General features: G+C 42.8%; 1 protein-coding gene across 1 annotated transcript in view; it reads left to right on the forward strand.

Moving 5' to 3' along the window:
• Positions 1-1,919: 1,919 nt before the first annotated feature.
• Positions 1,920-15,758, forward strand: part of LOC147463080 (E3 ubiquitin-protein ligase AIP2-like) — a 34,611-nt gene continuing 20,772 nt past the window's right edge. The window contains exon 1 of the mRNA XM_086487158.1: positions 1,920-2,137. Within this exon, the coding sequence (XP_086343284.1) occupies positions 2,009-2,137 (129 nt within the window). The 5' untranslated portion in view covers positions 1,920-2,008. The remainder of the gene's footprint in view (positions 2,138-15,758) is intronic.

Here is a 15,758-nt window from a genome sequence, read left to right on the forward strand (position 1 = left end):
TAGATCTCGGGCTTTCGCAGACAATGTAAACTCGGGTATCGGGGCGAGAAAAAGTAAACTTGGGTACTTTTGTACCCAAGTTTGCAATACCCGAGTTTACTTTTACAACAAGATCTATGAAGTGCGCCTAATGTCGGGGCCCAAAATTGATGGGAGCCTTTGATCCCATCTCCCATGCCTGTGTTAGAGTTGGGTCGCGCCCAAGGGGAGTGGGGGGACGATGTTTACCATATTCAGAAAATCCAAAAATATTTGCACGAAACCCGAACGCTGCCAATAACCCTACCGCCACTTTCAAAAAAGGGGGGCTTAAGTGCACGTCACGGGAGAGCTGCTTCCTCCTATATTGTAGGGTTATAGGAGCCAATGAGAGCAAGGCATGTGCGCTTGTCTTTTTTTGGCGCTGCGGCTAGCCAGTAACCCTACTGCCACTTTCAAAAAAGGGGGGCTTAAGCGCATGTTACGGGAGAGCTCCTTCTCCTCTATCATAGGGTGCAAGGCATGTGCGCTTGTCTTTTTTTTGCGCTCCCACTCTTAGATACACAGCTAAGGCAATGGTCACACGAGGCTTAGTTATCATTATTTGAACAAATAACTAAACCTTATTCTTGGTCACACGCAAAAAGGAGAATTAAATGACTTACTAAGCCTACCCTTTGTAACTATGCCGAATTTGGCATAGTTGTGAAGTTGCAGGCATAGTTGGGAGGATAAATGAATAACTAAACCCCGTGTGACCATGCAAGAGGCTTAGTTATTCATTAAATGCTTTGTCTGTGCATAGTTGGCATAGTTAGCAATAACTGATAACTAAGCCTCGGGTGACCATGCCCTAAGGGGCCCTTGTTATATGAGCTCTTCCCAAAAGTGGCGTTTCATTTAGGGAAAATTACCAAAATACCCCTCTAATTTGTGGAAATTCCCAAAATACCCTTGTATCTATTTTGGTTGAATTATTTAAGCTTATCATTCCTTTATTCTTTTCTGACAATCAAGATCCGTTTTTGAGTGGTTAGCATGTAATTTGTCACAAATTACCTCGTAAAAAAGGGCAATTATATGTAAAAATAATGAAGCAATTCATCTCCAAAGCCTACATAACCTACTCAAATTCTAGTTTTAGTATCTTGTATTGATAGACAATCAATCTTCTTATGAAAGGTACAATTTTTTTAATCTTTGGAAAAATTTAATCTCACAACCAGGGGTATTTTGGGAATTTTGGAAAATTTGAGGGGTATGTTGGGAAATAATGACAAAATATCGGGGGTATTTTGGGAATTTTTGAAATTTGAGGGGTATTTTGGGAATTTCCACAAATTAGAGGGGTATTTCCCTTTCATTTATGGGAAAATTACCAAAATACTCCTCTAATTTGAGGAAATTCCCAGATCACCCCTCAAATTTCAAAAATTCCCAAAATACCCCCGATATTTTGTCATAAATTCCCAAAATGCCCTTCAAAATTTCCAAAATTCCCAAAATACCCCTGCTTGTGAGAGAAAATTTCTCAAAAAATAAATTTTTTTGTAGGTCTTCACAAGAAGAGTGATTGTCTATCGTACAAGATGCTAAAACTACAATTTGAGTTAATTACGTAGGCTTTGGAGATGAATTGCTTCGTTATTTTTAGACATAATTGCCTTTTTTGCGATGGTTAACTGGTGACAAATTACATGCTAAGCACTCAAAACGGATCTCAATTGTCAAAAACAAATGAAGATTAGAAAATCTTGAACAATCCAACCAAAATAGATACAAGGGTATTTTGGGAATTTTTTAAATTTGAGGGGTATTTTGGGAATTTCCTCAAATTAGAGGGGTATTTTGGTAATTTTCCCTTCATTTATTACACCCTCACCGACTGGACGGTATAACTTGGACAATTTCGCAAGAAAAATTGATCCGCAAGGCACGTAAGAGGCGACTATAGCGCACATAGATACATTCACACAGGGGAGAGAGAGAGAGAGAGAGAGAGAGAGAGGGGTTATTCGGTTGAGTCCAAATGGAGGACGTGCTAGCTGATTTGCAGAAGCAGCTCGCCAAAAAGAACACGTTCGAAGGAGCCATCTCGTCCTTGACACAGATAGTTTCAGATTTGTACCCGCAGGCATCACCTTCCGATCAAAAATCGGTATGCCGTTTTTTACATCACGCGTATTTGTGTGTGTTCATGGCTGCACGTGTGGGTGCTGGTTTTTGGCGTATAGATGTAGCAAAGCGAAGATTCAAGTGAAATTTGCTGCAATTGTCAGAGTGTTTTCTTATGGCGATGTATGGATGAACATGGATGCAATGCAGTTGCATGCATTATTAAAAAACACTTGTCAACCCACTACATTGGGTGTGCCCTATAGAGCACTCTCTCAATGGAAGTGGCTACAGGAATAGTATTGTCAACTCAATGCACTGGGTGTAATACTCAGTTTTACGTCTTGCTTGAAGTAATTAACAGGATAACTAGACCACGATAATTTGATGAGGTTTAGTGCAATGTTAGAGTTTATCTGGTGTCTCATTTTCGTTTAAAGGGCAGGTCATAGGGAGAGAGAGTGCTGTCGTTTGGCAGCCACCGAGGCACATATTTATGAGAGTAGGGGTGCTCTTGATGTATCAAGCCAGCCAGGTGTGTAGCCAGAAATTTGGGGGCTCATTTCTCTCATCATTTGTTCTTTTCTAGTGATTTCTCACCTATTGAGTGTGCAGACGATTGTGTCAATTCACAAAGTCGGAGATATGAAACTGGCGACTCACCCGACAAGGGGCTAAAACACTGGAACAATAAATAATTTGAACGGAAAACATCAAACTGAACTTGAAAATTTATTGTAGACAAGCGACGCGGAGTGGCAGAGTCCTTGAAGGAATGAAGAGAATAGAGGAGACAAACATTGAAAGAAAGAATGACCGAAGAGCAATAACCCAATAACTCAAGATGGTGGATAATGAGAATGAGGGGACAAAGCTCATACAACTGGATAATGAGAATGAGGGGGCAGAGAGTCACTTATATACTGACGAAGTGACCTAGAGGTGTGCAGAAATAGGGTGCCGGTGTAGGTTCTCTCAAAACTACACATGGAACGGGGGTTGCCATTGGACTTGGCATGCGCACGGTCCTTGGGTCCCATTCTTGCTACAGTGTTGTGTCACAGCGTTCCAAAGTTCACAGGCCTGGCCATAGTCATAACAGATGTGGGATATGATGTTTTGTTGTCCCTGGCATGGCTCCACTTGAATAATACCTTGGATAATGCAATTGTGGAGCATAAGCCATTGGAATAATTGGGGTTGTAGGAGCTACATGAGCGTGAGTGAAAATAGGTACATCTGATTGATACACACTTATAGGTGCTATTATAGGCACTATGTTACTAGGTAGCAAGGAAATACTAACCACCAAGGTGAAGGATGCACTCATCTTCATGCTCATTGGAGTAGCCTAGTCTCTAAGATAAGGTCGAGCTAGGTATGGGAAACTGAAGGTATTGCTTGTGGACTCAAACTACATTGAGGGTCCCAACAAAACAACATACGAATATACAAAGGATCCAAGGAGTCGCCATTTGTGATAGGCTCAGTTTTATGGCCTTTCTTGTATTCACAAATATCATAAGACCCATTGGAGGCATGTTATCCCTACATTTTGTATCTCCAATAGGACAATCCTACGGATTACAACAAAGACTTCCGTTGCTGCTCCTCTAGATTAATGACACTAGATGTGGATTATTCAACATCTAACCAACCCAATTGGTGTGTGTATCCTGTGTATAGATTGATCAAAGTTTCAATTTGTAGGTTATATTACCAATTTTTATTGAGAAATTTCCCATGTAGGATTGGTGTACTAGAGGTTTCCCTTGAAGTGTGGTTGCATTGTTGCTCCCTATGGTTTGACTCTTAGTAACAACTAATTTGAAAGAAATCGCTTTCTCAACTGGACGACTGTTATCATAGAAGCCTTTGATTTCATTGCTCAACATTGTTCTACAACGCGTAAGATTTTGATTTCCTTGTCTCTGGCTACTTGCATACAATGTTTGACTTCTTGCACTTTTGCAATACTTGTTCCATCAGGTAACAGATATTCAGAGGGTGATAGCTTTGTAGAGCCTTGATTGAATAAAATAGGTAGGAAATCCACACGAACACTCTTCAGAAGTGTATGGTCTACATGAGATGAAAGCTGAATCTACCTCCCCATCCCCTTTGTTCACTTTACTAGACGTATGTTTAGAGAAAATAGCTCTACTAAGGGTTTCTATTAAGTGGTTGAACATGCTAGATTTAAGTTGTGGGGCTAAGACATGCTTGTTTTGACTCAAACTCTGAGGGGTTTGTGTAGGATATCCCTCCATGACTTCCTAGGCAAAGGAAGAGTCACTAGCTGTAATGTGTGGGTCTTGGATTGCAATACCTTGGGTCCTAGTCAAAGGCTCGGAACCAAATGTGGATGGATAGTACTGTGTAAATTGATGCACTCTCTAGATATTCAAACTCTAGAATTCTCTAGCTATTTAAAATCTAGGACTTGACCAAAGCATAGATACATGAGACTCTGATACCCTAAAAGCATTGAGAAGTATCCTAGGAGGGGGCTACGATGCCTCTCTATTGGCTATTTTAGCCATTTTCACTTGATTTTTGACATACATGATGTGGAACGGGGCATGCAATAGCTCAAAATGAGCATATTATTTAGAAGAATATGGTGTGCTTTATAGCACTAGGTTAGGCTACCCAAAAAATTTATAGTCCCCAAAATAGTCATTATCTACTTAGGCATGTGGGTACAAAGTGAAAGTCTAAGCGAGGCTTGTGGAGGCAAAGGTGAAGCCTTCATCCCACATGCCTCATTTACCCCTTGGAGGATAGTAGGGTATATCTATAGTTTGGGGCTCACTATTGCTTTCAACCAAGAGGAGGCTATGGAGAATGCCTCTCCCTATATTATAATACATATATCAAAAGACCGAGACCGAGATCGAGGCCATTGGATCCTTTCTTTTTTCCATTGCACGGGGCTAGTGAAAATCATTTTTTTTAAACTCAATTATTCTTTTAAACAATTTCTTCCTCCTCACTCACTCAACATTGTTTTTTGGTTTTTTAATTATTTCTTTAAAACTAATTTTGGACCTTTTCTTTAATATTAGAAAGATAGAAAAACCAGAAACATACAATAAAAAATAGACAATTAAGAAAATGTTTTGCACCTTATCTACTCTTACCTACCTTCTGTAGTGAATGGGAAATATACACCAAAAGATGAACTTTATCTTCTCCTACTCCTAGGCTGAACAATTTGTAGTAGCAATGGTGGACATTGACTCATAGTGGCTCTATTGAACCTCAAAAACAACACACATCCCCTTTATAGCCTTTCCTAGAGAATGCATAGATCCTCTAAAACAACAACATAGCCTGAACCTAGAGCTTGGTGCACATCATCTTCCCTTGCAATGGTGCCAAAAATATCAATTGTGGGGGCCTTCTTGTTCTAGCCACAAAGGTTGCAAGCACACAATTTTGCTACAAACAAGCTCAACAGTGTGGAAGGTGTGTTAGACACCTCTCTGTGTCATCATCGAAGAGGGAATCTTGTGTTGCAATAAAGAAGGAGCTTGCCTCTACTTCTCAACCGCCTTGCCATCGTCAGATTGCCATTGATGCTTGATCATACATATCCTCTCTCTCATGCTCACACACACACACACACACACACACACACACACACACACTAGTATACTGGTCATAAGTTCTCTAAAAAACCCCCCCAAAACAACCCCCCCCCCCCCCCCCCCGGTTGCATAATAATGATACCCTTTTGCCATGCCAATGGAAACTGCCATATAATGGGACTTTACCCCCGCTTAATCAAAGCGTGAAGAGATGAGTGATATCATCACACGAGGTAGGCGGCCCCTGTCCACTCTCTATCCCCTTCCCCGGGCAATGGCACTTGCAGGCTCACGCAGTTGAGAGCGGTTGAATGCATTCAACCTAATGGCTCTGGGAGCGTGCATGCCATCCTATATAAACTGAGGTGAGGGCATACTCTCGCCCTCACTTAGCCCTGGAGTAGGTCTTTTTTCTGCTCATTTTTGCCACTGTCTGAACTTGCTAAAATGGAGCTTGCAGCTCAAGTAACACAGGTGTCATATTCTACCTTACTACAAGCTTCGGTTTTTTGTTTATTTGTTGTTGCAGTACTATGCATGGTTGGTAAAGAGAGATGCCGTCTAAGTTATACACTGTGTATTTGTCATAAGCATAAATAAAGACAAACTTTTTAGCCATGGCATAAATGGCTTAGGATTTGAGACGATTAATGGTCTTTCTGTTAAAGGGAATGCCTACATGTAATCTAGGGGTCGGCTCTGTAAAAAGCCGCTGCAGAACTTCACTCCTGCATAGTTTGGTATATGGTTGTGTGTAAGTGTATGTAGGTGTGTATATTTGTGTATAGGTATGTGTGAATATGATGGTTTGGCTTGGCATGATGGCCGTTCTCAACATTTGCTACATCTAGACATGAATATTGCTTGACGGGGAACTGGTGTTCTGTCTCGACTGTGTAAATGGAAGCAACATTTTGTGATGGCAGCATGATTAGAAATGAGGTTGTCTTATTCATTGGGGTTTGTTACTTGCGAACACAACTGGTTTTTTTCAACAGTTGATACACCAGGGCTCTTGTACATTATACAAGTGGGGTGATTTGTTGGTTAAAGAGGTTGACTATTGGGGATTTCTGTGGACTAGTTTTTCTGAGGAAAAACTGCACACCAACTGGCATCTCTCGGATTCTTTTGGCTTTGTTCAAGCCATTGCAGGTCTTGGCGACTGCCGACTTAACTAGTTTTTTTTTTAATAAAAGGGGAGGAGTTTATTCTTTGAAGTAGTTACATTCAAGATCAACCTTTTTTGGCTCTGTTTTAGCCGCTACAGGACTTTTAGCTATTACATTCGGATTTGGCGTGAAGCTATGGCTGGTGATCTATGAGTGCACTTGGTATAAATGGAATCTTGGGTATTGAAACCTCGTTTTTGCATTAAAAATGGTGATGATCTCTGTCGGAACACTTGCACGAAAATGCTTGATTTTTTCTTTGGTGAACTATGGCCACAATTGGACTTGTGTACAATACTTTCCCTCATGATTTCATATGAGGTGAAGGTTTGGGGTTTTTTAGCTCATCTAGTACCTATGGCTGTTGAAACATTAAGGCATCATAACTCAAGCAGAGCCGAACACTACCGTTCTTTATGGGATGCTAATAACTTAATAGAAATCTTGGGAGTTTGAAGGTAAGTATATGGCTGTTACTCTCAGCTTTGGCATAAATACCGAGCTATGGCTCGTGACATGAGGTTCCACTTGGTAAAGATTGAGTTTTTCGATACTCTACTGATTGGTAAGTATATGGTTGCTATTGTGGGCTTAAGCATAGCTACCGAGCTATGGCTAAACAAGTAAACCTCACTATTTTAAAATTTTCTAAAGAAAAATTTTGATGTTTGGATTCTTGGTGGACTTCACCACTCAGATTAGAAGGTAGATTTGTACCACTCATTTTGGAAGGAATATGTAAAAACTGCTAAACGTACAAATTCTAATAAATGACCTAGCTCTTCTAAAGTAATTAAATTCTGTAAGATGGACATGGATAACAACTGATATGGTCCATTGATACCTGTAAAACACATCCAAGGCTAACTGAATTGTTGTCTTGTTTGGATGGATGCAGGTAAGGACTCTATCTTACCTTGGAGGGTTTTCTTTTCTTTGGCAAGCAACCTTACTTTAATGAAGTACTCACTGAGGAACGGGGAAGTTCTTTTACTACTGGTCTTACTGAAAGAGGATCTCTTTCCTACAATCAATGTACCTAAATAATTCTGATACTGAGTTATTTTTGTACATATCAATTCATTATTCCTTTGCCAGCTGTCTTTTGAATGTAAAAATTCAATTATGTCTTATTAGTTAAGATTTAAACAGCTACACACACATCCTATACATAAGGTTTTTCCTTTTCGGGGGAAACCGGGATGCTGGCCTAGGAAATTATCTTAGGAATGGAGCTCTAATTTGGACCCACAGTCTGTAAATCCTTTTGGTAGACTAGTGTTAGGTGGCCCCTTTTAGACTCTTTTTCTGGTTCCCTGCTCACAGCTACCATAGTCTCTGACTTTGCTGGTTGAAGGTTTGTAGGACCAAGTATACATTACAATCTAGACACTTTGCTTATTTTTATGTCACCTCTGTTTCAGGATTGCTTATGTTATAGAATGACAGCTCGCATGAGTACTAATCACAACCCTGAGAATCATGCTAAGATTCTTGATCAAATTAAGCTTTACCTTAAAGACCATACACCAAAGAATGCCTTGGCTACTAGAACTAGACCTTTCCTTGTTAGGAAAGCCAAATTATGTATTACATACTATGCAAAGAAAAATTAAACCTGACCTCACTGTTTTTGTAGACTCTTGCTCTCTCTCAAGGATTGGAACTAACCTCGGAGCCCCTCTCTATGGCCTCCTCTCTTGTCCTCAGATGTATTAGCAGCTTGGATGCTTCACAGCTTATTTATGATTCGGCTCTTGATAAAAAACTATCTGTCTTGCATATGTTGTCATTTAATGAGACTGGGTAAAAATTCTGGCTACATTGGACAAAGACCCCCTAGAAGGTGTTAATTTTTTGTTCCAATATATTGCCCAACTTCCTGTCCTTGATTCGCAATATCAGCAAGAGCTTGCCCTGTTCACCTCATCTGGAGCTGAGTTGTCAAACTTCCTTAGAAAACTATGTGGGCTTAACCCCTCGTTTGTCTGCACTCCAAATACCCCCTTCATCCCTCCAATTGGTGGCATATTCTGTTGAGATAGTGCAGCACTAGAAGCAGTAAAATAATTTCAAAATAATATTTGCTCCCTCAATGATGTTAACCTCCTTGAGATGGTACCAAAAATCTCTAAAGTTTTTCCTGTCTTACCAATAAGACAAATAGAAATTGAATCTCTCGTAGTTGACCATCAACTGTGGGTTCTGCCAAACAAAGCCTTCCTGGCTCCTATTCTTAGTGAAACCTGGGTGGACTTGGCCAACCTTCCTGCCTCAACTGTGGAAGACTGTAAACTCAAGATTCTTAAAGGTGGACAGTTCTTGGACAAAGGGGAAGTGATTAAAGCACCCTTTAACCTTCATCTCATTGACCACTCCAAATGCCCCTCAAATGCTGGATTGTACATACGACGTACGTACTAAGGGTAGCATGGAATTTGCTAAAAGTAACCCAGATTTCTACACTAAGTCCATCTGGAATATCTTCCGTCCCTATGTGAAATGTGCTTGCAGATTTCTTGACCCCAAAGCTTCCTGTGAATCAAGCATCATGTCGTTTGATCATGCAATATGCTTTATCCTCAACCATCTGGATTTATTACTCCCAGAGAAACCAGTCGACTTTCATCTATCCCTCATCTGCTCGTGGCTAGGTGGATAGGCTAAGCAGATTGTGATTGCACAAATTGCCTTTAATATCTTTCGTGGTCTTATGCATAATATTCTGAAAGAGCTTAAAGCAGATAAGCCCGGTCTATACCTCACCACTTATGCTAACTTTAAAGGGGTCAAGTTCATCACTAATCTGCTTAGACCTTGTATTTGATGATTCTCCTGCCCTAAAAAGAGCTAACTCTTTGACTACTCCCAACTCTTTCACCTCGTTTTTTACACCTAGCTCCTCGTCTAATCAAGGAAAAACTCGTAGCTTTACAAGAGGGAGAGGTAGGTTCCCTGCTATCAGAAACTTCCCTAAAATCTAACCCATGAATATATTGCAGGTCTCTACAAACCCGTGTGGAAGAAGAGTTCTCAACAGAGAAGATACGAAAGGTGGTGCTATCTACATACACTGTCTCTTTCACAATATACTTCTCGATTGGATCTTACCAAAAAATCTTTTTTGTGAGTGCTTTGACTTACTTTTTAGGAATCATAAACTGCTTGACAATATTCTCATAGGATGGAAATATCATCATCCTATAAAAGGATTAGTTTTAAATAATGATTTTCTTAGACAAGAAACAATCCCTTATTGTACATGCATTCATTTTGCTTCATTCTGTAGGAATTTTGAAGGAATTGGTAACCATGTCTATACTCAAGATCTCAGCATTATCGATAATGTTACAATACGTAAGTTATTGGCCAAAGGGCTCAATCACATACCTAACTATCCAAAAAACCCTTTAGGGATGACTAGCTCTAGTGACAACTGCCACATCATAGAAATAATGACGAGTGGCATAAAAAGTTGGAACTGTGCCACCTGACACAAAAATATACCATATCAACTACAAGCTAATAAATGGGCAAAATAGGATAAAAATTCATATGCAAGGCCATTGTGGCCATACAAACATGATATGTTGCCACTATCTGGTGATATCCCCAACACCTTTTTAAGGCCAGATGGGTGGTTCAACTCTACATTGCTAAAGAAGATAATCTAGTCTAGGTCGAGGTAAATGCTTGTTGAGAAGATTGTCAATGGTGGGACTCCTTTCTTGAGTGCCCCATTAGATTTGGAGATCGTGCCCCTTGCTGCCATCAAGTGCCGCATCTGTTGCATCCATTTTTAGCATGCGACAAGGCTGGATTTGCTTCTTTTTCAGCGTCTTGAATCTGTAGCTAGCATTCAACCTGGAAATCCTCTCACGTCGAGTGCAGCCCAAATCTAACGCTTGGTGGCCATCTGCAACCCTCATCCAGCTGGATTACAAAGGTGTATCAAATCAGCCTCGCAGGGAACAAAAGCACACCGCTTCGCCATGCATGCACGCACGCACAACACACAAACACAGCAGGCAACCAAACACACCGCCAAACCGACACACACACAGAGGAAGACATTCTTGACACAATCATAGACACCAACCCGCAGGCAGACAAACACATACACAAACCCACGGACAAGACCCGCACTAGAACCAAACAGAAAAAATAACATGCACTCACGCGGACACACGCACAATAGGTAAGCGCGCGCGCACACATACACACACACACACACTAGCAAACCCTCAACCAATACATGCACACGTGTACTCGGATGCCCATGACAACAGCGAGCAGAATGATATCGGGGGCAATAGGTCGGGGTCGTCATTGTGCCGAAGTTGGGAAAAGGGGCAGGGCCGTCAAGGCGAGGTTCTGGCATGGGCAAGGCGCAGCGGCAGGGGCAAGGGAGGCTATGGTAGGGTGGGGGCCACTTGACGGGCGTAGGCGTTGGTCAATAGTGTGCGAGGAGAGGTTGCCGTGGCGGGCTGGGGAGACGGGGGCATGGCACGGGTGCCGCGGAATCTCCTTGGAGCAAGGCGCAAGTGTCACGTGACACATCCAACCCTAGGTGTCCGTGGACAAGCTACAACATGACCAGGGTTCAGTTCAGTCAAGTCAGTCTAGAATAGGAAGTGATCTCGCACTTTTGTGAGTCTGTTCGTAGACCGTGCATGTCCAGACACTTAGATTAGATGCATATCCTCTGGTTGCACATAGCATGATCATCAACATTACCATCAGATTCCATCAGGGTCATTTTACAAAGCAGAAAACCTATTTTCCCTATTTTTGACATTTTTACACTTATTTATTAAGTGACTTTTGTTGGGAAACTGGGTAGGGCAAATTGAATAGTGAAATATATAAGGAAACCTAGCAGTTCTTGCAGAAGAGGTAGCAGGAGCATTGCTCAACAGGCAACTTCTCAAGCAAAAATCATCAAAGCCTAGCGTTTTGAAGGCCCCCACTTTTAGCGTTTTTCAAGCATTATAGCCAGCATTTTCAGCCCCTTGAAGACCTGGCGATTTCAGCCCATAGACCTGGCGTTTTCAGCATTGAAGGACCAGCAGACTCAGTCCAATTTGGTGATTCCAAAGACCAGCAAACCAGCGTTTTTTCTGCATGATAAAACAGCGTTTTTTCAGCAGGTCAGCCAGCGTTTTTCATAACCATGACCAATGTTTTTAGAGACAACAGAGACGGCGTTTTGAATCAGCAAGGCAGCGATTTGCAGCAGCAAAACTTAGCGTGTTAGCAACAACAGAATTCAGCAGAAGACCCATCAAATTCAGCAACAGAAGAACATCCCAAAAGATAGTGTTTCCAGCCGTCGTCGTCGACATCCTCGTTGTCACCGTCGTCTTTAGATTTAGATCGACATAGCCTCACTTAGTTTTGCATTAGCATCTTGTACTAGATTGTGCAATCAATAGCATAGACCTCTCTCGCCATTGAGAGAGGGGCCCTTGGAGGAGGGTTTGACAACTTCCCGGTGTCGTATTCTCTTCTCTCTCTATCTCTCAGTCTCAACACCTTCACGCACAGTGTCTATTCACTTGTTTGTTATCACTTGCTCTCTCTCATTAAGGGAACGGAAGGCTCTGTCACCAGGAGGTGTATTTTTCTTGTTGCCTTCCGTAAATAAGTACTAGATATTTTTATTTTTTTAATTTTTACTTGTTTTCCCCGGAACCCTTGAAAAGGTGCAAGTGGACATTGCATGGCGAGTGTGAAACGGCTGCGGCCGAATAGGTTTCTCACAGCGGGAGTTTGGGTCGGTCAGTCTGGGACTAATCGGGCCAGTTAGCACTGAATTCTGATAAGTATGGAAGCCTGTGTGCGCCAAATGAAGTCTGGGCCACTCGGAAAGTCACTTATAACTTTATAAGTTAGTGGGAACTAGAAAATTAACTCAAAAGGGGCAAACTGGACACATGGCGGCTTTTGGGGAGTTTTCTACTTCCAGCTGAAGAGGGGGCGCCCAATTTGAGAGAGGAGGCTGATTTTTGATCATAAGTGAGCTACAGTGTGTGTGTGTGAGTAGTGGGTGCAAGTCTATAGCTTTAATGGAAAGCTTGCCTTCTCCTCTGTCTCATGTAGCGTGATGATTTGCTCTCGTGCATCTCTCTCTCCCTTTTGGCACATATGGTAATGCCCCACTAGTTGGGCTACTCAGATGAACATGTACAGTTCTGGGGGTTTATGTGTGTTTGCCAAGGCAAGAGCCTTCTGAACAGGAACCGGATTAGCTAATTGCTAATCCCCCACAGGTACGCACAGTTCCATCGCGAAAGATTGCGAGTTCGGAGAGTTTTCTCGCGTGAAAACTCGTCCAATTCACAGGGGAACTATCCCATTGTGTGCGGGAGCCCTTGGGACATGCGTAGGCGTGTTCACGATCCGAAACAATAAATTACAGCCTGTTGTGTTTTTCTGCAGGTTTAGGGTTTCGCACCTAAACTGCAAGGGAACACCGGGGGAGCCTCGTGAGAGCCTTGGGATGCGTGTACAGGCTTTTGGGCACCCGGCAGTGAAAAACAGGGAATTACAACCCGCTGAATTTCTATGACAGCTCACCAGAAAGCTTCCAGATAGCGAGGGAATCCGTCCTAGACAGGTGCTTTTGACCTACAGGGGTTTTTGCGCCGTTATGTTGCCAAAATCAGGTCGAAAACCTGCGTTTTCAGCTCTCGCCAGGTTTGGACAGCTTTGTGAAAGCTTGTGCGAAGTGGTCGGATCGTCTACCTTAATTTGAATAAAGAAATACCGAAAGGGGCGCTAGTCTTTGGGGCCTAGAGGGTGTCGGTCTCTCGTACGCAGTGACATTCTAGTCGCTGGACGCAACTGTGTTCTCTTCCCTTCTCAGTGCTCTGTGTAAAGTTAACATGTAATTCAAATAGTACCGCCCTGTACATTGTACAGGCAGGTTATAGGCTCTCTTTTCCGTAAGTAAAAGGAACCCTTGAGCACAGTTTGGAGCACTCATCTTGAGCAAAGTTCAACTTTCACTTCCGCTGCACCTTACAGCAAGTGCACGTATGATATACATCCTACGGGGAGAGAGTGCGTGTCACGAGGACGTGGCAGTTATTAACCATGTCACAAAGATGTGGCAATTGCTAACCTTGGTTGTTGGTTTCTTTCCAATGGGGTTTATTTTATTTGTTTTGAGACCCTCTTTTTGAAGTAGCAAACGGTCGGACATTGTATGACCAATGTGAACGGTAGATTCACCCACAGACGGGAAGTGGTCGGCACTGGAATTCGTATGGTAAGAGGATGTCTAGGCTCAGAGCAAGATCATATAGGTCCCCCCGTCGCACTTAGTAAGTTGGTAGATACTAGGAAGTGAACTCAATTAAGGCGTAAAGTCAAGGTGGGACTACCAACAAAAAGTATCCGACAGTTGGGCCACATTGCACTTTTGGATGCGGTCCCAATGAGGATAGATGGTCAGAAGACCAGTGGGAGCCCAATGGAAGCATCTCCTAATTTAGGGAACTGCTATTTTGGGCCGTGAAATGTGTTCGCGTCATTACCTCCGGTATGACTAGGGGAACATTTTACAACTCTGCCGCGAAGTCAACTGGGCAACCGGTCAGGATATTTTTAAGCGGCGAACCCGAAACGAGAAAATGCTTGAAAATGCGCCAAGTGGCAAATTCTCATGCACTTGCCTCTTGCAGAAAAATGGGCGCTGATTTTTACGGCGGGAGAGGCCTCATTTCAGTTTTTGTCACAGGTTAAGAGCTATGGAGTGCTTCCTTTCCCTCTCATGTACAGTGTGGTGCTAGGAGTGATGCCCTGCACACTACACACTGCTCTCTCTCTCCCCTATGTGCAGTTATGTGATGCCCCACAAGAGGGCTCTTCATTTGACTGATGTACAGTTGTGTGGGTTCATGCTTTTGTGTTGAGGCAAGAGCCTCCTTGAGTAGGAACAGGGGTAGCTGACTGCTACTCCAAAGCAGGCACCGGTGAGGGTTATAACCTCACCGTACAGGTGCAAAATCAGCGCTGTGTATGCGCTGTAATTTGACTGTTTTTCAGCCATACGGACGCCAGGACACTTGGGAATCGTGCCCCACTGGCAGAGGACAGCTAGGGGACTGTTTGGGGCTGAAAACAGGGCAAAAACCAGTAAATACAGCGTGCTGAATTTACTGTTTTTGGGCAGGAATCAGAGGGTATACGCCAATGCAAGTGAGTTCTAGAAGGGGAATTGGTTTCGCGCAAGTTTTGGGGCTGTTATGTTGCCGAAATTTGGCCAAATCAAATGGTATCTAGGTGGATACACGTGAAGGATTCCCAGGACCTTACCTTGTAATTTACCCTCCTAAAGAATAAAGAAATACCGAAAGGGGCGCCAATTTTGGGGCCTGCAGGTTGTCGGCGTCTGCTCGGAGCATTCTAGCTTCCGAGCCGTGTGTGTGATTAAGTGTTAATTCCCATTACAGGTCTCCTTTGCAAAGTGCTCTGTGTGTGTGTCTAAAGTAAAGAATTTCGGGTGAAAGCCAACGCCTACCGCCCTACGGGCTGGTTTCATGGTTCCATTGCCGGGATCTCAATCACTTTTTCGCTAAAGAGTGAGCCTGGATTGTTTAGGGTAAAGACACAGAGTGCAGGAACGCGGGGATTACACTATGGCCGACAAGGGGAAGGGAATTTTGGAAGAGGGTTCCTCTTCATAGGACAGGCAGGAGATTCCTATGGTTTTTGAGATTGGCGAGAGCTCACGGCCACGTCAGTATGTACCTCCTGTCAACGTGAATGTCCCTCCAGTAGTAGTACAGGGCTTTATGACTGGGCAACTTGAGGATGATGCGTTCAAGACTCAGTTAGTTGCCGCGGTGAATGTCTTTTCGCAGCTGGTGCAGAATCCGAGGTTTATGGAATT

This window comes from Adiantum capillus-veneris, chromosome 2, assembly GCF_014529385.1.
Source record: "Adiantum capillus-veneris isolate H3 chromosome 2, ASM1452938v2, whole genome shotgun sequence".
In the NCBI taxonomy this organism is placed as follows: domain Eukaryota; kingdom Viridiplantae; phylum Streptophyta; class Polypodiopsida; order Polypodiales; family Pteridaceae; genus Adiantum; species Adiantum capillus-veneris.